The 22,928-nt window shown below is 42.1% G+C and overlaps 1 protein-coding gene and 1 long non-coding RNA gene across 2 annotated transcripts in view; one reads left to right on the top strand and one right to left on the bottom strand.

Annotated features, from left to right (window-relative positions):
• Positions 1 to 6,732, bottom strand: part of LMCD1 (LIM and cysteine rich domains 1) — a 57,752-nt gene extending 51,020 nt beyond the window's left edge. The window contains exon 1 of the mRNA XM_006917571.2: positions 6,562 to 6,732. Within this exon, the coding sequence (XP_006917633.1) occupies positions 6,562 to 6,603 (42 nt within the window). The 5' untranslated portion in view covers positions 6,604 to 6,732. The remainder of the gene's footprint in view (positions 1 to 6,561) is intronic.
• A 6,414-nt stretch (positions 6,733 to 13,146) lies between these two features.
• On the top strand, positions 13,147 to 18,347 carry LOC112484311. The gene is made up of 3 exons (XR_003047982.1): positions 13,147 to 13,250; positions 16,887 to 16,980; positions 18,226 to 18,347. It is a non-coding gene; the product is annotated as an uncharacterized LOC112484311 (long non-coding RNA).
• The last annotated feature ends 4,581 nt before the right edge of the window (positions 18,348 to 22,928 follow it).

The following is a 22,928-nucleotide window of genomic DNA, read 5'->3' as shown; positions in this document are numbered from 1 at the left end:
GGCAAAGGAGGAGAAAGAAGGGTGTGTGTGTGTGTGTGTTGTGTGTGGTGAGGGAGGTCAAGGAACATGAAGAATCATAGAACAATGACATTATTCTGCCTTTCTCCCATCTTTATGAGAAATGAATTCCACCAGACTCAAGTTTACATGGCAAGAATCAAAATATTCTTATTCACCTTCTTGTATTCAGCAGCCAGAATAATAATAAGTGCTAAATAAATATTTGCTAAATGAGAAATAAGTGGCTATTATCCTGTCTTATAAGTAAGATATCCAAGGCTTGGTGACGGTAAGTGCCTGTGTAAGATCACACAGCTGAGGCTAATGACTGGTTGCCTCCCCATGCAAGGGGAGGGCTGCTTTTTAGAAGTGTGGCAACCAGACATCCAGGACAAATTGTTGTCATTGTCATGATTTTGCATATGATGTGGCCTGAGTATATTTATGACTAGGTCTAAGTTTAGCTACGAAGAGAAGGTCCTGCAATCTGATATCTTAGAACCACATGTGATGTAGGTAAACTAAACTTGGTCTTCCACGTTTCAGCACTCAATTACCTATGAGATTTCTGCACTGTGCTGATGAAAGGGCATATCAATAATAGCAGGAAGAAATATTTTTTGGGCACTTACTATGTATCCAGGCACTTTATGTGCTTCATCTTATCAGTTATTATTTAAATGTAGAACTATTATTAATTCTTCTTTCTCAAATGAGGAACCAGAGATCCAGATAAATGACTTGGCAAAGGTTGCAGACAGAGCAAACAGCAGAACTACGAGTCACATCTAGATGCCCATGCTTGCAAAGGTCATGTGATTAACTACTCCTCAAAATGGCCTCTAAACCTTGTGGCCAAAGCTAAGTTCAGAGCTGAAATATTCGCTTGTCCTTCCAAAGTTTTAGAGTACAAAGTTGACAAGAAATCAGAGTATTCTGAGCATGAAAATGACAGACATGGAAGATACTCTTTTTTCCTTCACTCATGAAGGATGCCGTGAGTCAATGTACCTTTCAGTTATTTCATGTGTAAATTTTGGATCTGCCATTTCTCCCCCATGTCCCATCTGTAGCATGAAAGCAGATCACGAGATTCTGCTCAGCTCTTTTATATAATGATTTATTTTCTCCAAAATTTCATTTTACAAAGGAGCCAATGTTTTAAAACAGGAGGAAGCGGGGGTGGGGGCGGGGGAATCCATAAACAAATTATGTGGATTTGAAACAGCCACCATGGGCTGGATCCCAGTGCTCCTTTATCCTTAAGGAGTGACTTGTCAAGTGGAGTCTTTGGTTTCTGCTCCCTCAACGATCTTATTTCCTTTTAAAGCACGTCCTGGTGGGGGCTTGGGCTGTTTTGCTCTGTCCTGATTCACATGCTGTTGGGTAGACCAGGAGTCAGCCTGACCAGGCATGGAGAGATACAAGTTTATCCTCAGGCTAGAATTTCTTGGAAGCTCTGGTCTGGGATCTCCAAGATTTTTTCTTTTTGTCAAGTGTCACTGCTTCTTCAGTAATTTCAGGATAATATGGTATGATTTAGATTGTCTATCAGTTTCCTCCATAGAGAGTTCTATAAATCTTCTAGAAAACTAGGAACCAGGAGAAATCTAGAAAGCCCTTGTTCTATACATGGGGAATGGCTGTGACAGCATGGGTGGCAGTATAAACCTGGTAGTGACCGAAAGATATCAGAGAGGTACAGATGCCTGGTAACATCTGGTAAATGCTGGGCAGTTCCTGAATCGAACTATCATTGTGTAGGGAGACTTTGATCTTTGTGAAGCTCATAGCAATAGCCATAGTCCCTCTTCTCCAGACTTCCACTTCTAATGAAAGCCTTGTTTTTTCTTGTAGTGGAAAGAGCTTAAGTTTTGGAATTAGAGAAGACTGGGTTTGTGTTCCTAACCTGCAATCATATGATCTTAGGCAAGTCATTTAAACCCTCAGACTTAATTTACTCATGTAAAAAGGACACTAATCTTTCTTCATGGTAGTCCTTAAGGCTAAAGGAGATAAGATGTGAGAAAACGTCAAAGTTCCCTGTGTGAATTGAGATGTCTTTCCTTCCTCCCTTTTGTCTTTTCTCAAACTTGTCTGTCCTACTTGTAGAACTGCTGCAAGCTCTGGGCAAGGAGATCTTGGAGCTGAGATGGCTTAAATTAAAGCCTAGAGATGCTCTGTGATTAAGCCTTTCCTTGCCTCTCACCACCACACATGGTGGATGCACTGGTGAAAGTCAATCATTAGCCCCCAACCCCACATATTCAGACACCTCTGCACAATATGACAAGCATCTGCAATTATGAAGTAATGGCTTCAGCATCTGTTTTAGGAAATCCTTTAAGAAGGACTTGGATAATTTCTTTTCTTTTTTTAAAATAAGGCTTTCTTTTGGGCCAAGTTGCTTATATACACCTATGGGCATGTCTCCAGTGCCTTGGCTATTAAAGTCTTTAAGTGACGGCTTAATATATTTTTAAGATTGAGGGAGCCAATGACAATTCTTGAGGAGCCGTGTTTATGTTGGATCGGCTTGCCCAGGCAACGTGCCAGCAGTTTTGCACGCTGCAGGAACTGGAGGTGAAAGCAGGAAGGGCTGAGTACAGATGGGAGGAGAAAGCTGAAGGACAGGAAAGCCAAGAGGGATGTGATGTGGAGAGAGTAGAGGGAGACACCCAGCTGAACCTGGCAATGACTGCACTTAGAAGAACTATCATTTAATGCTCCTCCAACATTGTGCTGAGGGTTGAAAAATAGAACCCTTTGGATCCAGTCCATTGGCACATGCTCAGTCAACAGTGAACATGCTCTTAGATCTTTTTGTTCTAGTCCTTTCTAAATACCTTCTAAGGGCTCCTTGGCAGCCAAAGGGCTTGTATTCTTGCAGAGCCTAAAGGCCTTCAGCACACCCTCTTAGCAATCTCAGGTGAGGAGCTTGATCCCTCTGGGCCTCAGTTTCCTTATCTAAGAAGTGAAAAGAGCTCCACATTCCCTTCTAGCCTAAAATTCTATGACTCCAGAGTGAAATGTTCAATGACTGGTAATCTCTGTTCTGTGGAAGCAGATTTTTTTTATCTGTTAGGCTAGAATAAAGACATGATTATTACTCACTGTCCTAGCTTATCAAGGCTGAGCAACAGACTTTGGTTCAGTTGAATAAAAATTAGTTGCTCTTCAGGTGGGATGGTCATAAAGAAAAAATGTGTCTTTCACTCACCAAAGACTCTTTTCAGCATTCACACACCCATCAAAATATACCACTACCACCCACAATAATAATGGCTAACTCTATTTGAGAGCTCATGAGCTGAACTCCTTTATATATATCATCTCATTTAATGATCACAGCCACGTTGGGAGGTAGATGCTGCTACTGTCTCCTCAATTTTCAGCTGAGGACACAGACTCAGATGTTAATTAGTTTGTCCAAGAGCACATAGCTAGTACGGGGTAGTGCTGGGATTTGAACCTAGATCTGATTACAAGAATACTAGTAACCAGTATTCTAAAATACACTTAATAAACAACAGAAGAACAAATCCATAATAATTATTGATTCCACCAAGAGAAATGGCATTTGGCTTTCAAGGCCTTTTTTTCCCAAGGAATGTTGGCTATTTATTTCATTAATCTCAGGGAATTCTCTGTGCTGGGAAATCTCTTTCTCAGTAGAAAAACAAATGGTAACTCAAGAGCATCCACCCAATGGGACCATTTGACTTAGCACAGATGAGAGGAGGTAGGGAACTGTTTCTAAGCTCTGCCACTAACTATGTATGTGACCCATGGTAAGTCCCTTAGTATGTCTCGGATTGGTTAGATGACCTCTAAGACTACTCCAGTTTTTGGATTTTATGTTCTCTCTTGAAGACCTTTACATGACTTTCCAGCTGCTGGGAATTCCCTGCACCCCTCTCCCCTTGGGGGCAGGGCAGTGAAGACAGCTTGTATGCCATTTAAAACCATTTCTCATTTTGTAAATAGGTCCCTTGCAGCTCTAAGAGCCCGTGAAATCTTTTGGAAATGCCTAAGTGTGATTATGCATCCTGAAGCCAAATGTTATAAAACCCCCATTGTTGCAGATTTAAAACATAAATATGCAATAAAAGCTTTTCAGCATGTTGTTGATATGACAAAGTGTTTAATCATTGCCTTAACCCTCAGCAGGGAGAGCTTCTCCCCCACTCCTTTCCCTTCCCTCAACTTTTTGAGTTGAAGACATTGGTTAAGCTACAAAGTGGTGATCTTCCTCCTGATTGTCACAGTCCCAAGAGGTAAAAAATATCTGCCCTTTCATCTCTACCCACCGCATTCTTTCTCTAAGCCTGTAATTGGATCTAAATGAAAAAATAAACCCTTTGCATGCCAAGGAAGTTGGCACTAGAGGAAACAAGAAGGAGAACATGTTCCACCTCTAACTCAGATCATCACACTCTCCAATGCAAAGAAAAATAAAAACAAGATAGGAATACAGTCAAAAATATTGTAATAGCTTTGTATGGTGACAGATGGCTACTAGACTTATCGCAGAGATCACATTGTAAGGTATATAAATGTAGAATCGCTATGTTGTACACCTGAAACTAATATAACACTGTAGGTTAACTATACTTTAATAATAATAATAATAAAACGAACTATAAAAGCAAACAAAACGAAACAAGGCTTCCTCCAGGTGGTGGCTTAGGCTTTCATTGAGGGGGTTTTCCATGTACCTTGCCTCACCCCATACAATAACCAACAGCCAGCTTGTGCTAAAACCACCCCAAATCATCTGATTTTCCAGAGGATAGCGAGACTCTCCCTCTTTAGCCCTGAACTTTTTACTTTAACTGAATTTGGGGAGTAAGTTCAGATACAAATATCCTGGTGCTACAACAAATTAAAAAACAACAATGCACAAAATGTACTGTCCATGAATGTTCTGGTCTTGGCTGGATTGATATTACAGCGGTGTAAGTCCCACTGTGGATGGCATGTTGTCTTGGAACAGAGATAAGCAAGAAAGGTTTGTCCTCAAGGAGTTTGAAAAGAGTGTAGAGAAATAAGAGCAGTGTATGCTTAACTCGCTACTAGGTAGAAATTAATAGGTATCTTACCATGGTTTAAAGTGTTATGAAAATTCCGTAGAAGGAGAGATGACTTGATTCTGCAAATAGTCTGGCAAATGTAAGGGGGCATGGTACATTCCAGAGATGTCCTGAGGAAGTCTGACTTGGTGTACACATTCAGAAGGGTCCTCTGGACTCTGTGTGGGAGTCTGGGGAAGGTCAGTGGTGCAATGGCGCAGCTATAAATAAGATGCATGAATGCTGCACCCCTAAGTGGCTGGTTTGCATTTTATTTTGATTCTGACAATAGTTTCTTTTTTTCCCCCTCTCAGTTCTACCTTACAGGTAATGTTAGATGTCTAAGGAAGACTTTGCCCTGCAAGACCAAATCCTCTGAAATCAGAGTTTTAAAATGACTGATTTGGAACTTTTTGGAGCCCCTCTCTATTTAATAGATAGGATGCTGCCTGATTCATGTATCCTTCAATAAAGCCAATTAGATCTTTTTTTTTTAAAATACTGCTTTGGGAGACTAACCCACAATGCACCATTGCTGTTATTACTGCTGTGAGGGGACTATCATCCCCACTTTGGCGACAAGGAAAAGAGCTCAGAAAAGTGACTTGGTCAATACAGTGCAGCTAAGAAGTGTCAGGGCCAGGGTTTCAATGCTTAAGGCTTTCCTTATGCTCTGCTGCCTGATGGATCCAACTCCCTGTGGCCTCGGGCCTCAGTTTCTCCACTGGCCTAGGCTGTCACTTTGCTCTTTTCCAGTTCACATGTCCTATGCCTCTGGCCTGTACCCTCTCCCAACAGTATTCAGGGAAGTAACCAGTGGGTGCTGGCGCTGCAGTCATAGCTGCGGGCTAATTCACCCTCGGTAATTCACCCTCGGTAATTCACCCTTGCCCTTTTGGGCTCCAGCTAGCCCTTCTTGAAAGAAAAACGTGCAGACCCTAGGGACAGAAATTAGTTCCCCTGTCCTGCTGCCATTGCCAACATCAGCCACTGAAGAAACGTGTGTGTGTGTGTGTGTGTGTGTGTGTGCGTGTGTGTGTAAGTGTAACACAAAACACTAGGATGACAGCAAAAGGTGAAAATTTCTTGTGAGTGAAAATTACACGTTCCCCTCACCCCCACACTTCGCACCAACCCCCAACATTCACCTCAATCACGGGAGGGGGAAAAGAGAGGGGAAGGGAGGCGTTTCCCCTAAAGACCATAGGATTATCATTTTAAAAAAAAGGTTTTACTTATTTAAATTTTAATTAGCATCGCCAAAGAACTAAGATCCTTTGCAAATACTTTACACAATGGCCTTTAAGAGTAAATTTTGGTGGGTGTGCCTATTGGTTCAAACAAGTACTCTCAACTTTTTTTGTTTTTTGTGAAGACTTGTAATTTAAAAAGTTTTCTTCTTACTTTTAGGTAAGTCTGCGCGAACACATGGGAGAGGGAAACGGGGAAAAGAAAGAATCTGGGTAAGTACAGACAGATCACAGCTCACCTTCTGAACTCCTGGGTTTAGGTCCTTAGCCACCTTTGCCATTTTCTTCTGGGCTGGAAAAACAGCGCAAGCTTCTCAGGCAGAGGCGCGAGGGAGCGCAGCAGAGACAGCGGTGGCTGAATGGCCAGGTTCGCGGGCCTAGGGGGAGCTCTGCGCGCAGCGGGGCGCGGCGGGGCCCTTTAATTGGAGAGCGGGACTCCCTCTAAAACCTTGCCAGCCAATCCGTGCGGGCGCTCGCACTTGGCCAACCAATCCCAGCGTGTGGCTCCCCCCTCCCTTTGGGCGGCCACCGCTGGGCCGGAGGCTGCAGCCGAGAGAGCGCGGCCCTGACGTCAGTGCGGCCGCGGCCTCACATCTGTCCCTTGAGCGGCGGCAGGAATCCGTCTCCACGCCCTTCTCCTTTAAAGGACAACGAACAGAGGGTGGGGCGTCCCGCTGGGTCCCGCAATTCATTCAGGTCAAAAGGGAGAGTCATCAAACAGGAAAACCGAGGTATTTTTAGTGAGCTGGATCCAAAAATAAATACTGAGCTGTGTTCCCCTTCCCACCCTTTCTGCCTTGTCTGTCCTAGGTGGGTGTGAGGAGAGTGGGGAGGAAGGCGGTATGCAGTAGCGTTGCCTTGGCCAGCTAACTTTTCCCAAACCTGGGCAAGTTCTCCAAGCACCAGAGAGGAGGTGAGAATCCAGTGAATTTATGTTTTTTTTTTTTTTTTAACTTAATGTTTGTAAAATATTATTCATGCCTTCCATAACTTGCTCTGGTGTAAATCCTTATGATTCCGTGAGGAAAAGAAGAATATCCTGATTTTATAAATACCAAGATGTACATCTTCACTCCTGTCGTCTTTTCTTGTATCCTTGTAATCATCTCAGGTATTATTACTATGATGATGATAATAACGATCATTCTCATTTGGCAGATAAGAAAATAGGATCAGAGAAGGAAGCTGCTCTAAAGTTGAACTCTTCAGGAAGGCTTTAACCTGAGAGAGTGAGAACTCACCTGGGGAGAAGGTGCACAGGATTAAAAATCACAAACTAGGAAATTGGTACTGCAACATCTAACATAACAACTCCTATAAAATGACATCAACCAGTTTTCTCTCACTATTCGGTGCTGTCTGCCTATAAATCCACATCCCTCTATTGACCCAGCTCCACAGACCTGGGTTCCCAGAGGCATTTTCTCTGCTTGGACAGAGTCCTATACATAAGGCCCTTTTCATCCTGGGGAGAAAACTGCTCTGTCTGTCATGAGGGTTTCATCCTGTAACCCACCCCATTGACAGTGCCCCCTACCAGAAACCAGGGCTCAAGTGGGCTAAAATAAAACCGGGTTGTAGGGTAGAAATTCAGTAATGATGAGAATTGGAATTTAGAAAGATATGCGAATCCAAATAGTATTATGTATGTCTCTCCTATGCTTCCCTCTCTCTAAATGTGTATTTTGTAGGGTGAGTGAAGGCTGGTTTCAAAGTACATCATATGTGACTGTCTTAGAGGAAGGGGGGAGCTGCAAGTCACATTCTAGGACTTTTTTTTATTGGAGGTGCTTTCCTTCTCAAAGCTTCCTCCTCCATTTGGTTCTTAACATATCATCATCTCCAGCAGTCCCAAATCTTGACCAGTGATTCCAAATTGTGATTCCTTTTTCCCATGGCTGGAAAGCACTTTCTGTTTGTGACTCCCCTTTTCTAAGACAAGGAATGGCCTTTTTCTTTCATGGATTTCTACTCTAATTGATGTTTGTTTTGCTTGCTCCCAGCTAGAGCCCCACCACCAGCATGTGATAAACACTCAGAACACATTTATTGAATGAAAGATGGTTGGAGTCCGGCTTTTAATCAGCAGTGAGCTGGCTAAGGTGGGACTAAGGAGAGATGGTGCAGTGCTACACACCTAGTCTGGTTCCTCCAAACTTCCAAGGTGGGCTGCATGTTAAACCAGTTTGTAAATATTCAGTGGCCATCAGAAGCCTGGCCTGGGAGAGGTTTCCATGTGAATAGCTCTTTCAGTAGCAAATCCTAGGAACAATAGTATTTTACTAGGATGTCATGCCAGAAGCCTTTATATTTGAGGTATGGGAATAGAAGCCAGGAGAATAACAAAAGCAAGCTTTATCTTTTGCAAACTAGGCAGAAGCCTTCCCAGTGAAGTCATTTCCCACTCCCCAGCCATCTTTCATGCCCCATCTTGAGAAATCATTGTTCCATGCAATAATTCTAATGTTATTAACTTTAACACTGTTAGTTCCAAACACAATCTACCTTTTCCTCTCCTTATTTTTACCCTTGGCCCCAGTTTCAATTCAGGAGGCAGATAATGTGGCTGTTTCTCAGAATGTGAGAATCAGGAACTATTGCTTGAGGTAGTCCATTCTTTCCTTTCTGGAAAAGAACCTGTCGTGGGCAGAAAGGTGATCCCTGCTCCCTGCTAGAGCTTGCTCTCTCCCCAGCTGAGGATGCTGACACTGACACTTTAAACCCACTCTGAAGCCAAATGTTCCAGAGGACCTATAGTTAGAGTCTTGACTGGAAACCTGGACAGACTCCTATAGTTTGCAACTTCTGGAAAATGGAGACAACGTGGCCATTACACTGCAGTTCTGAGGCCTTTTTGCTTCTCTTTGGTAGAAAACGGGGTGTCCTTTCCAGGTTGGAACAGTAGAGAGTTTGGAATTCCCCAAGGTTCATTGCTGGGTCTTATTAGAAGCTTCATTTATCCAGCAAGCAATTTGGGGCATTTCTTAAGCCAAGCCTTGTGCTAGGTTTTGGGGACACCCAGGTAACTAAAGAATCTATCCCCTTCAGGAACGTCTTGGTCTAATAAATATCACTGAGGTTCTCTGGTTGACAAAGCTGTATCTTACTTGAACTTCAAGACAGCCACTCTGGGGGAAAATGGAGGTTTGGGACAGTCAAGGGCTCTATCCAAGATCACATAGCCAGTAAATGGCAGAACTGAAATTTGAACTCAGGGCTTCTAACTCCAGACTGTATCCTTTCAATTATGCTACACTACCTCTCATAGTGACTGTTGAGGATGATTACAGGGAAAAGAGTAAACACCTGGAATGAGATGATAGTGTTGTTCTCATCATTATCACCAGTTAGTCCTAACTGGGATTTTTGACTCTGAGTCTCATGTTCTTTTCACTATTCATTCATTCATTCATTCAACAAACATCGAGCTGAGTGTTTGTAGGCACTGATCTTCAGATATGACAGAGAGTGAATAAGACAGGAAAGGTTCCTGCCCTCACATAGCTTCTATTCTAGTAGGGAGAGACAGACGTTAAGCAGGTGAACAGCTTATTAGAAAAGGTGACTAAGGATGGCAATGAATGTCTCAGAGAAAACAAATGGAGAAGAGATTCACTGGATGTGTGATCCCTTCAGATCAGGTGGTCTGGGAAGGCCGGATGGAGGAGGTGACATATGAACTGAGACCTGAAGAAGGAGAGTGAGTCAGCTATGAGTAGAGTCACCATGGAAGGAACATTGCGGAAGGATGGAGTCATGAGCACAAAGACCCTAAGGTGGGCATGGGCTTGCTATGTGTGAGGGATCATAAGATCTGTGTGGCTGGAGGGTGAGGAGAGACGGGGAGAATGAATGAGGAATGAGAGAGGTAGGCAGGGATTTGATTGTGTTGGGCCCTGTGGGTCACACTAAATTTTAAATTTTTTTTTTCTGAGAACAGTGGGAAGCTATAGATCAGTGTTTTCTAACTGAGATATAGTGTGTGCCACACATGTCATTTTAAAATTTCTAATAGCCACATTAAAATTAACTAAAAAGAAACAGGTAAACTGCTTATAATATGTATTTTATTTAATCCAATCCAAAGTGTTTTCATTTCCACCTGTAATTGATAAAAATATTATTGAGATGTTTTACATTCTTTTTTTCATGCTGCATCTTTGAAATGCAGCATCTTTGGTGTGTGCTTTATACTTACAGGACATCTCAGTTGAGATCAGACACATTGCTGAATAGCTATATGTGGCCAGTGGCTACCATATCGGATAGGGCAGTTATAGAGTTTTTAGCAGGGAAGTGGCAATATCTGATTTACTATTTAACTCTTAGTGAGGACACCCAAGAAGTACTAATAAAAACTTGGCTGGTACTCAACGACCTCTCGTTATCAGATAGTCAGACCAAGAGGCTGGGAGTCCATAGCTGAGTGTCCGGTCTATTATGTGTTTCAAGCACTTCACTGGGAGGGACAAGTGATTTGCCCAAAGTCACAAAGCTAGAAAGACCAAGCAAAACCTTGAACCCAGACCTTTTGGTTTCATGCCAGACACTTACGAAATTCCCAATAATCCTAGCTCACATTGATGATGTTTTTTTTTTGTTGTTATACTGTAGCAAGCATGGCTCAGTTGAGTGATGGTTTCTTTGGTTATGCTCTTTTAAAACACATTGTCTTCATTAAAAACACTCTATACTTAAGAGTAGGTAGATATAAATAATCCATAAGCCACATAGTATATTTTAATGTGTATTAATTGATATAAATATACCATGAACCACACAACATTTTAATTTGTATCAACTTGGACCATCATTTGTACCATATATATGTGATTTGTTCACAGCTTAAAATTTTTGGTTTCTTTCTTGCCATTCTTAAAGTAACTTTAATTTTAGAATAACTATCTAATTTTCTCCAGATTTTTGGATGATCTCCTAGATCGAGAAAGGCTTTGCCTTTAAGGCCAAAACATCTGGATAAAAACAAAACATGATTGTTAGACCCAAGTATTTTCTTGCCTCATAGACTGTCTTTGATAGGGACAGTGAAAGACATAAGGAGATCTGCTCATTGTGAAGGACAGCTGTATCAGGAGTCTAGAACCCTGTATTTTGATCCTAGGTCTGCTAAAAATGGTATGGCTGACCATTATCTGCAGGATCACTTACAATTCAAATTTATTATTATATACTGGGAGCAAGTGATCCATTTGCTCTGCGAATCAGGTACATATCCCACGTCATGGTGCAATGGAGCCATTCCCTTCTTTGCCAAGTTGATGAGGGAGTGGAAAGAGCACAAGATTTAGACCCAGAAAATCTCTGTGTGTTTTAGCTCCATCATAAGGGCAAGCTCAGTGATTTGGGCAATATGTTTAAGATTCTTTGAGTCTCTGAAAAATGAGAATATTGAACTTTATTCCTTCTACCTTACGAAAGTATATCTGGATGTTCATTTACAACTATCTGTAGTGGGCAGAATTCCAGGATGCCTCCCCAATGACCCAGGCGCTTGTATGATCCCCTCCCCGTGAGTTTGAGTGGAACCTAGAACTTGCATCTAACCAATAGAATGAGGCAAAGGTGTTGGATTTCACTCCCATGATTATGGTGTGTCTTATGGCAAAAATGAAGGGATTTTGCAAATGTAATTAAGGTCTCTGATAGATTAATCAAAAGAGAGATCATCCTGAGCGAGCATGACTTAATCAGATGAGCCCTTTAATAGAGGATCTAGAAGTCAGAAACAGGAAAAACCTCTACATCAGTCCTGCTGGCCTTAAAGAAGTAAGCTGCCATGAGTTCTGCATCTGTAAGGAAATGAATTCTGCCAACAACTACGTGAGCATGAAAGAAGAAGAGACCTCAGACACCTGGGATGTGTGAGACCATGAGCAGAGGACTCCACTAAGCCATGTCTGAACTCCTAATTGATGGAAACTATGGAAACTATCAGATGATAAATGAATATTGTTCTAAGCTGGTAAGTTTGTGGCCATTTGATACACAGCATAGAGAACACTATCATTCTTGGGTCTGTTTTAAATGTTTAGTTCTCTGCTATTTCTTGGAGCAAAGAAGTTTGGTATCTATTTTTAAAAGAAATACTTCTCTTAATTCTTAAAGCTTCCTGGGGCAATACGTTACATGAGTTAAGTATCTCCTTTTTAAAGTAGCATTTACTCTTATCCAGGAGAGGCTTCTAGTTATGGTCTTGGAGGATTGAACCATATTGCATATTTAATTTACATATAAGTGTAATATTTAATGCTACACTCAGCTTATTCATCCTCTCAGCGTGTGTGTGTGTGTGAGAGAGAGAGAGAGAGAGAAAGAGAGAGAGAGAGAGAGGGAGGGAGGGAGCTCCTGTCCCCAGGGGAACCCAAGGAGAGAGAGAGAGAGAGAAAGAGAGAGAGAGAGAGAGAGAGAGAGGAGGGGGAGAGAGGGTGCACAAATCTCTATCACCTGGTTTTCTGCCGCAGAACTGGAGCAGTCCCTGTCTGGGTAGCAGGCATGAAGAAAATACACATGCCTGGTATTTTCCACATGCTGTTTCAGTTCTTTATGAGGTTAAATTGTTTTAATCCTTAAAACAACCCCAGGTGGTAGATGTTGTGATTCTTATTCACAGGGGAGAAACTAAAGCTCTGCTCAAGGCCTCAAATCTGGTTGGGATCAAACCCATCTGAGATCACTGAGGAGACGCTGGGCTTCGGAGTGAGGGCTTAGCCTGGATGAAGGTGGAGAAACAGGAGTCTAACCTTTGGGGACTATTATGGATGTTCACTGTGTCCCTCCAGATCAACTCCTTCTCCTCCTCTCCCCCTCTAGCTCTGTGCCTGGGAGGCTGACCCCGGACTTTAGCAACAGACTCCTTTGCTGTCTTTCCGGACTTCAGCCAGCAGGAGGCTCCAGTGGGAGTTCAGAGGTGGGTGTACTTAATCCCCTAACTTACCCCCTGTTTGGCCTGAGTTTCAAAGGTGGTGATGTTCCTCTACCTACAGTCACAGCTCATGTCAGCCTGGGACTGTTCTCTCCCTTGTTCCCATCAGTCCTAGGGTGGTCCCTGCCTCCTGCTGTCACTGGCTCCAGGGTGCTTCCTCTTTCCGACTGTGTTCACTGAATACTGTTTTCTCCTTCATTAATAGCTCCTTCATTAAAATCCCTTCAGTTTCCCTTTAGAGTTTCCACTGAGGACCCTGACCCATACAAATACAAAAGTGGGGTTTAGAGATGATGCCAGTGCAGCTTTCACTATGTTGTTGAGATATAGACTGCCTGTGTGTTTCTTATATAGTCTTTTTGGCCTTTGACGTGTGAATTCATTAAAAGGATTTGGGACTTGGCAATGAATTGGAATACAAAAGCCAGTTAGAGGTGCTGGGGGAGGCAAGAAAAATTTGAGGGCCTTCTCCTGGGCAGGTCTGCCGGTTGCTCTTGCATCATGAGATTGACTGAAGAGTTCTCCTTTAGCCACTGGCAGTGACTGTAGGTATTTGACTCCCTTGTGTCTGGGTCTCCTCATCTGTGAAAACAGAGCCTATTGTGATGAGTGAGTATGAGGCTGTATGCAAGAGCATGATCTAAGTGCTGATGGCCTTCCCAAATGCAGAGTGGTCTCATGCCAGGGTTCCAGCTAACATGAATCTAGACGTGAGCCTTTGGGGATGAGGCTGGAGTGTGAGACACTGGGGAACATGGAGTAATTTGCTGAGCTGGACTCTCATCCTAAGCTTGAATCACTGTAATTTGCTAGCCAGCATGGAATTTGCAGCCAAAATGTAGCAAAATACTTCAGTGTTCTACGTGCCCATTGAAAGTGAGAGGTGTTGGCGTGACTCACTAAGGAGAAAGCCTGTTGAATAGGATTAGGGGACAATATCGAAGTTACAAGTTCCTAGTCTAAGAATAACTTTGATCTTTGGGGATGGGGGTAGTGGAAGGGGTGCACTAGCCTGGAGAGGGGCTGGCTGGGTGGTGAGTTTACAGTGGCCTTCAAAGGGGGACTTTTAAGCTTCATGAGACATGCCCAGGATGACTGGTACTAAGTGCTATTTCTGAGCTAGCACCAACATGACTTTGCCAGGCTCTATCCATGGGTGGTTTTACTGTATCCTCCCAACACTTTCCTGAAGCAGGCGGTCTTCTCACCATTTTACCAAAGAACAAACTGAGCCCTAGATCATTAAGTAATTTTCCCAAGGTCACATAGCTCATTGCAGAACCTGAATTTGGAACATGGGTACTAGACTACAAAGTTGGTACTGATAAAAAATAGAAAATGACAACTGAAGCATCAGCAACCATTTCTTGCAGTGTCCACCATGTGCCACACTTTGCTGATCATGTGTAATCCCTACATTATAGAGTCTGGGTCCCTAGCATGGAAATAAAAAACATTTCATCTCCCCCGGCCACACATATGCATGTAATACCTGTGATCTAATTGTAGGTAACTCTCAACAACCTAATTATGGGGATTATTTAAAATATAATTCAGTTTTAGAATAAGAGTCTATTCACGAGATAATGGGGAAAATCAGGCCTGCCCAACCCATCAGAAAATCTCTAAATTGTGAGGGGTAGGGGGAGCATAGTGGCACCCCTGTTTCTTAGGAGAACTGAAGAGACAGAGAGGAGATAAAAATTGGTATAGTTAAAGCTGTCATTAACATCTTTTCTCATTATCACATTTTCCATTTTGTTTACCATGTTGGCATTTTAATTTTCCAAAGCCTTATCAACCTGAATTACCTGGTAACATCTCCCCATGGAATATTAAAATCATCCTGTATTCTGCAGAAAAAAATAGTGAAGATGTTTCTGTATGTTACCTTTGGGGGCAAAGTTGACATGTGGGTTTTGGTCAGACAAAAATGTCTGAGGTCCTAAATATCATTTGTGATTTGGGACCAGTTCTGTGGATTGGGCTCAAGACTAAAATTAGACTGAATTGTGAAGGAAGTGATGTCTAGTTTGATCCATTTCCTCTGTTTCTTGCCTTTACTCAGTGATTAAATTGATCTGTCTGAGCGTTTCGTTCTGACTTACTTCCTTATGCCTTACTCCATGCTTCAGCCTTACTATTTCTTTTTCCACCCATCAAAATTGACCTGTTCTAAGTACCATTCTCTCAGTGTCCCACTCAGCATCCCCTCACTGGGTTTGGTAGCATATTGTTTGAGAAAAGACTGAAGATTTTGAAGTCTGGCATATCTTGAGTTCAAACCCTGGTTCTACTGTTTATTAGCTTTGTGGCCATGGGTAAGTTCACCTCTCTCTTAGATGGTTTCAGCTGTCAAATGGCAGTGATCAGCCCTACCTCAAGAGGGTGATACCTAGCTTTAGTGAAGGAACATGTATAAAGCCCAGCCCATTTCTTGGCACTCAATAACACCCATAATTTCTTTCATCTGTCAAGATTTTTCTCCCTTTTAATGTTCACCCAATTATTCCTTGTTTATCACAAACAGATTCAGAATAACAGTTCCCCATTATTGCCTCCTCTATCCACAAGAAGATTAAACTGTCACATTGGACTGGTTTTGCATAGACTCTTTTACATGAATGTCAGTGATGGTGTTTGGGTGCAGGCAAGGGTGAACTTTCTTAGATGATTAGTGAGCATCTACCCAAAGCAAACAGAGGGACTGGGAGTTGGACAGGACCTCAAAGGTATCCCATCCTCACCTCTGTGACACCCAACAGGATGTTTCCTACCTTCTGCTTGGATGCTTTCCATGTCCAAGAGCTCATACTATCATCAGACAGTTCCAGTAATTTTAGACAACTCTCATAGTTAGAAGATGCTTCGTTACCTTGGGCTGACATCTGTCTTCCTAGAGCTGTCACGCTTCTGTTCTTTCCAGCCTTTGGAACTTATTTGAGTGGCTCTCCCTTTCTCATATCATGGCAGCTTATCTATTAGAAAACTTTGGTCATATGTTCATGAGGTCTTCCCTCCATTCTTTCCTCTAGATTTTAGGCACCATTTTGTTCTAAGTTATATTCCACGATTCCATTCCACTTCATTGGCAGTCATCCTTCCCTCCTATTATGGGGTCTGTGGTGCAACCTGTGGAGGTGCAGGAGCACTAGCTTTAAAGTCAGGCTAATTTGCTTCATATCCTTGCTCGGGTACCTGCTGGGAACCTCAAGTTATCTCTCCATAAAGTAATACTAAACTCATAGCACTGCCATGCAGATTAAATGTGCTAACGTATAGAAAGCATGCAGTCTAACGCCTGGCATGGAGAATGTTTTATACCTGACAGCTGTGTAATTACTATTTGCTAATTGCCGTGTAGGTAGTCACCATGCTCGGTTCTCTTAGAAAATCTTTCCAGGAACCTTTAAGGTTTTGATCAAACTGGATTTGAGATTTTTTCTCCCATACACCAGGAAAAATGGCATTAAATAAGTGTTTCACTTATTTCATTATAATGATAGATTCTTAGGAGGAGGATAGGATAGTCAAATTACTGTTCAATGGTCATTTTAAGTATGTTTGTTTGAGGCAGGTTATAATTTAAGAATAATCTGGATCTTCTATGTACATTCTAAGAGTCCCCCTGGGAATGCAGCAAAATGTCCAGACATCTGTGGGCAGAATTCCAGAGCTTCTGAAGGATGAGTGTGTCCTGTGGCTGATGAACAAGGTATGAAGACATCAAATCCCTCTGACAAAGTCCAGCAATGCTTTGCCACTGATCAGCTTTTCTGGAAAGACTAGATGAGCTCACTCAAAAGAAAGGGGTGGGAGGGAGATTTCAGGAAAGATTCCTAGTTATCAGAAATTAGGAAGTGAAACCTCTGGGGCTTCCTGTTGATTCCCCCAGTTGTTCTCACAGCCCAAGACACATGGTTTGGCCATGATGTCATCTGACATAGATAGACATGCTGAGGCCAGAAGCTGTCAAGCAGATCCTGGATTATGATGGAGGTTGGAAGGATTGTGCAATTTGAGGGCCATGTGAGTGTAGAGTGAGTAATGTTTTCCAATAGGGCATTATCACCTATCCTATCAGTGATTGTGGGGGGTAGGGGAATTGAACTCTAAGATATTTAAAAACAGTTATTATATATCCCCCCTCAAAAAAAAAACACCTTACTTTTCTAACTTAAAATTCTTTATTTAGTGGTCTCATCTTTTACCATGCTAGGAAAGTATTTTCGTATCATCCAGTTGAATTTAGACAACCAATTCAACTATTCTTTCATTCATTCATGAATTCATTCATTCATTCACTCAATTCGTCATTCAGTCATTTGGTCTGTGATTTAGTCATTCAGTCTGTCATTCCATTGGTTCATTGGCCGTTTAGTCTTTCATAATTCAACAAATAATTATTGCACATCTCTTTCTGTACCAAGAGCTCTGCTGTGTGTTGGGTCTGCAGCAGTGAAAAAAGATTCACAGAGTCTAATCTCCTGGGGAAGACAGATCTTAAGCAATTATAACAAAAGGTGATGAATGGGGAGCATTGTGATAAGAAAAGCATGAGCCTGAGGCGAAAGTTCAGTTTGGCTGGAGATTATAGTTTTTTATTACCTAAAACATCAAATTCCAGGGGCTTAACTTCTAGAGTATCTAAATAAATAACTCCAAATACTCATCTATTAGAAAGAATAAGAGCTAGTATTTGTGAAGCTCTTGTCATGTAGCTAGGCACTGAGCCAAGTCCTTTACATATAAGTGTCACACTTAATCCTCTCAAGAATTCTCAGTTAGGAAGTCTAAGTATCCCCATTTCACAGATAAGGAAACTGAGGCTGTGAGAGGATAAACCACTTGTTTGTAATCATGTACAGTGAAGTGGCAGAGCCAAGAGTTGAACGCTGATCTGTCTGATTCCAGAGTTCATGAAAATAACCATAAATGCTTTTCCCCCCTATGTGCCTAGGGATTGGAAAACCTGTAACAGAAAGCAGGGCAAAGAGAAGTCAGGGCAAAGAGAGCCTCTGGGCCTTCTGAAGACCAAAGAGCTCTGCAGTGAGGCTCACAGCCCACGGGAACAAGAGCAAGAACTTGGGGTGACCAAGTCAGAGAGCATCCTGAGGTGAGCTATGTTCCTGTATCCCAGAAGACATGAGAAAGCTTTTCGAGAAATTATTTGTAACAGTAGAAAGACTTTAGGCAATCCAACTGAGAAATGAATCAATCTTGTAGCCGCGCATGTGCATTTTAAATGCAGCTTGAATAATATAAACTGAATTAGAAAGCCTAATGTCCACATGACATCTTTATTTGGTTGTAAAGCAATCCATTACACGCACTCTCTTTCCTTTTCAGTGATCAGAAAAATAAAGTGAGTCAGTCATTTTTGTAAAAATAGATCCTATATTTCAAAAGAAAATAGTTTTCTTAGAGAACATAGCCTTCTCTCTATTTTTTCTTATGTCCCCTCCTCCAACTCAGTAATATATATCTCCTGTCCAGATGTTAGATCATTTTGAGCTAATTTGGAAATCTTCATGCTTAATTTAGAAATGATTCATCTACAAATTGAGTAGTACCTAAATTTGGCCAGGGATAGGATAGTTGCTAGTGGTAGTGGTGATTTAGGCTTGCCAGTGAGTGAGCCATCTTCTATCACTTAAGATGTTACTGAATTGCTACAGTGACTCAGCTTGAGTCTATACAACTGTGAATGCAACCGTGAGCTCCGTCAGCAGCTTCTCTTGGTGTCCGCCACTTGGTCTGTGATGACTCTGTGCTCATGGGCATTGCTGAGTTTGTGCCATGTTGTCTCAGTGAAGGCGTGAGTGAGTCATGTTTTCATGTGTCTCCCAGTCAGTTCTGTTTGGTATTCTGTAGTTCCTACAGGGTTAGTTCATAAGTCATCTCCTTTCCCAAAGGGATTCTTTTACCCAGTATCTCATTATCTTTAAAAATGCCTCCTTTCTTTCCAGACTCAAGAACAGTGAGCTTCGCTGTCCAAACTAAACTCCTAAACTCTGTATAACTACAATGGCACTACCTCTTCTTGACAACTAGTATTCCTCTACTAGTGCAATAGTGCAATTACTGTCACTGTCACCACCATCATCACTACCACCACCACCACCACGATTACTACCATTTTTCTTACTACTAGTAGGCAATAGTTTGGAACACTTACTATGTTACAGACACTGGTTGAGTTCTTTATATGCTGGATCTCAATTAATCCTTGTACCACATATAATCCAATTAGATGTGGTAGGTGCTATTTGGATCTTGATTCTCCTTAGGAAGAAAGACCAAGACTCAAATAAGCAAAGTAACTCATCTAATGTCTTACCGTTAGCAAATGGCAGAGGCATTATCTAAATCTAACTTCTCTGACATTATGCTTTTAATCATGACATCAGTGTTTTCTGTCTTCATGATCTTTTCCACCACCTCATAGCATATCACTTCTATGCTGTTATTTGCATAACACCAGCTGCCTGGCACTTGCTGCCCTCACATGAACAAGGCCATAAGAGCAGAGCAATCATTTTCAGTGTGTGGTTCTCTTACCCTACTAATATTCTGTGCACAGTCTGCATCGTCTATCAGAGTAAATCCCACGAAGAGAAGCAGAAATCCTGCATCAGCATGGATTCAGAAGGACGGATTTTAAGCTCCCAGTCTTTCTGCCGTGGCAGATACTTTTCTTACCAATCTCCAGGTAGGAGAGCCATTCTCTGAGTAGTTCATCCTCTTTGCTCTATGACTTCTTTTCCCTACTATACCATAATTTTATTTCCTCCAGTGAGGACCTTAGTTCCTTCTAGGAATAGTCTGAGGGCATCTATGAGGTTTTGTGCAAACTTTGTTTCTCTCGGTTGAACACTCTAACATTTTCCCAGGAGGACATGGTAGTATGTTTGGAAATTGAAAATTATCCCATGATTTTTAATTTCAAGGGGTCTCTAGTGAGTGGTGACTCCCAGGATTGCTTTTAGACTTAGGCAAGAGTAGCTTTTGTCCTGGGGACTCCACTCTGGCCTTCTGGTCACTCACCTGTTCCAGGCCAGGCTTAGATCCCATGGACCCCAGAATTCCCTGCTCAAAGGGCTCTAATCCTACTTTCGGAGCAGAATGGGCTTCTTCCCAAGGGCCATTTTCCACTAAGGATAGACTTTGTCACAGTTACCCCTAGACCCTGAGGGTGGGGAGAGCCAAAGGTAGTCGTTTATGGGGTGTGGATGAAGTTCGACTATTTGCACTTATGTGAGAAAGACCCCTTGAGGGTGAGAGGCAAAGCTAAATATGGGAAGAGAAGATGGAGGTAGACTAGAAGCCAAAGGGGACTCCCAGAGCTCAGAGCTCAAACCTGGCCTTCTAGGTTGTTTTGAAGACCTTTGTCATGGTAGGAGGATAGAATATAAATTTATTTAGCAGTGTATTAGTTTGATTTATGACTTCTATATATTTAGACATACACTACAGAGATCTCTACTTATACCTTTTTGTCCTTGGTCCTTCAAGTGTTAGGGATAAGCCTGTTAGCTACCACTAGGGCAAACAGTCGTTCCAGTTTACCTGGACTAAAGACTTTCCTGGGATGCAGGATTTAAAATGCTAATGGAGAAAGACCCAGGCAAACTGGAACAAGGTGAGTCGATCACTCTAGACCAACCACTAACTATAATATAGTGACTGCTATTGATTTGTATAACTGTACAGAACTCAGATTCCTTCTTTCTAGGGGCAAGAAAGAACTTCATTTTCATCATACTAGCACACAGGAAATTTCATTTAATGATAGATCTGCTCTCAGAGTCAGGAGATAATTAAAAGTCATTTAACCACGGGCAGGCCTCCCATCTGTAGGGCAGAATGCAGCCATTAGTGGTTGCCTTCATAAAACTGCCACCAAAATCTACAATGATGACTCATTGGCCACAGGAAGAAGATACATCATTGAATTGTTGAATGTCAAATAGCTTTCTATACCTAGGACTATCTTATTTTTCTAAGAACAAGGAGGCTGGGGATAGTTCCTTGTGACCTTTTCCTATCAATACTCAGTTCTAGCTTGGCTACTGCTACCTAAAACAACTCCTTTCCAGAGAGCCTACAAGTAACTAAGATTTGTAAATATTTCAAGGCATTTGGCAATTGCAAAAAGAGTGGGTAGAAATAGCTTTCTATACCTAGGACTATCTTATTTTTCTAAGAACAAGGAGGCTGGGGATAGTTCCTTGTGACCTTTTCCTATCAATACTCAGTTCTAGCTTGGCTACCGCTACCTAAAGCAACTCCTTTCCAGAGAGCCTACAAGTAACTAAGATTTGTAAATATTTCAAGGCATTTGGCAATTGCAAAAAGAGTGGGTAGGTGGGTAGAAGCATCTTTAGCCAAACAACTTTCTAGGCAAAGTTGAAAAGCAGGCAAAGTTAATCTCTACCCATGCTGCTGCTTTATTTTTCCTACCATCTTGTTTCCTGAGTTCATAGGAATATAACATTCATTCATTCATTCATTCATTCAGCACATGAGACCAAGAATAGTAGCATTCGAAGCAAAAGGAACTGCCAGAACAAAGGCCCTGTGGCAGGAACATACTTATCTGAAGATCTAAAAGTGGCCCAGAGGGATGAGTTATGATAGGAAGAAAGTGGAGTGAGATAGGATCCAGGAGGTGGGGAGGGGCCATGTTACATAGGACCCTGGAGGCCATGGTCAAAACTTTGGATTTTTTCAAGTGCAATCGAAAGGCAGTGTGGCAGGCTGAATAATGATCCCCAAAGGCATCCACATCCTAGTCCCTGGCACCTGTAAATGTTATCTGTTATGTCAAAAATAAACTTTACAGATGTGGTTGAGTTAAGGATCTTGAGATTATCCTGGTTTACGTAGGTGGGCCCTAAATGCCATCACATGTATCTCTATAAAGACGGAAGTGGAGGGAGAGTTGTTACAGACAGAAGAAGAGGAGGCAATGCGCCCACAGTCAGAGATTTCAGTGATGGAGCCATAAGCCAAGGAATGCTGGCAGCCTCCTGAGGCTGGAAAAGGCAAGGAACGGATACTCCAGAGCAAGCATGGTCTTGCTGACACGCTAATACTGATTTTGGACTTCTGGCCTCCAGAGCTGTGAGACAATAAGTGTTTGTTGCTTTAAGACACCATGTGTGTGGTACTTTGTTACAGCAGCCAAAGGAATCTGATACAGGCAGTTCTTAGCTTTAGGCTGGAGTATGACATGATGCGAATTACTTCTTCCAGTGACCACTCAGAGTGCTATGTGGGGCAGAGATCAGAGTGGGGCAAGAGTATAGGAGCAGAGACACCAGCTGGGAAGTTCTTGGCAGGCATACAAGCGAGATGTGCTGCAGCAGTGGCGGTGGAGAGAAGTGGAACATTCAAGATTTTCTTTGGAGGTAAAAAGACAAGACTTGCCTACAGATTACCATCCAGAAAAGCAGGCTCTGAAAAGTTATGAACAACTTAGTCTAAATGTAAATATGCTTTTAAAAAGAAGTATGGGAATACATGGGAATAACCCAGTTGTGAGATTTTAGATTCTGCAATACTCCAGATGTGGAGAAAGGTGGTTAGGGGATTGTAGGCTTGTAGAGTTTTCCTGTAATCCAATGTTAGGCTGCTTCCCTGACCACTTGCTCTATTTAT

Source organism: Pteropus alecto, unplaced genomic scaffold, assembly GCF_000325575.1.
Source record: "Pteropus alecto unplaced genomic scaffold, ASM32557v1 scaffold75, whole genome shotgun sequence".
NCBI classification, from domain to species: Eukaryota; Metazoa; Chordata; class Mammalia; order Chiroptera; family Pteropodidae; genus Pteropus; species Pteropus alecto.
The sequence above is the reverse complement of the archived record's forward strand: the minus strand, read 5'-3'. Positions and strand labels throughout refer to the sequence as shown.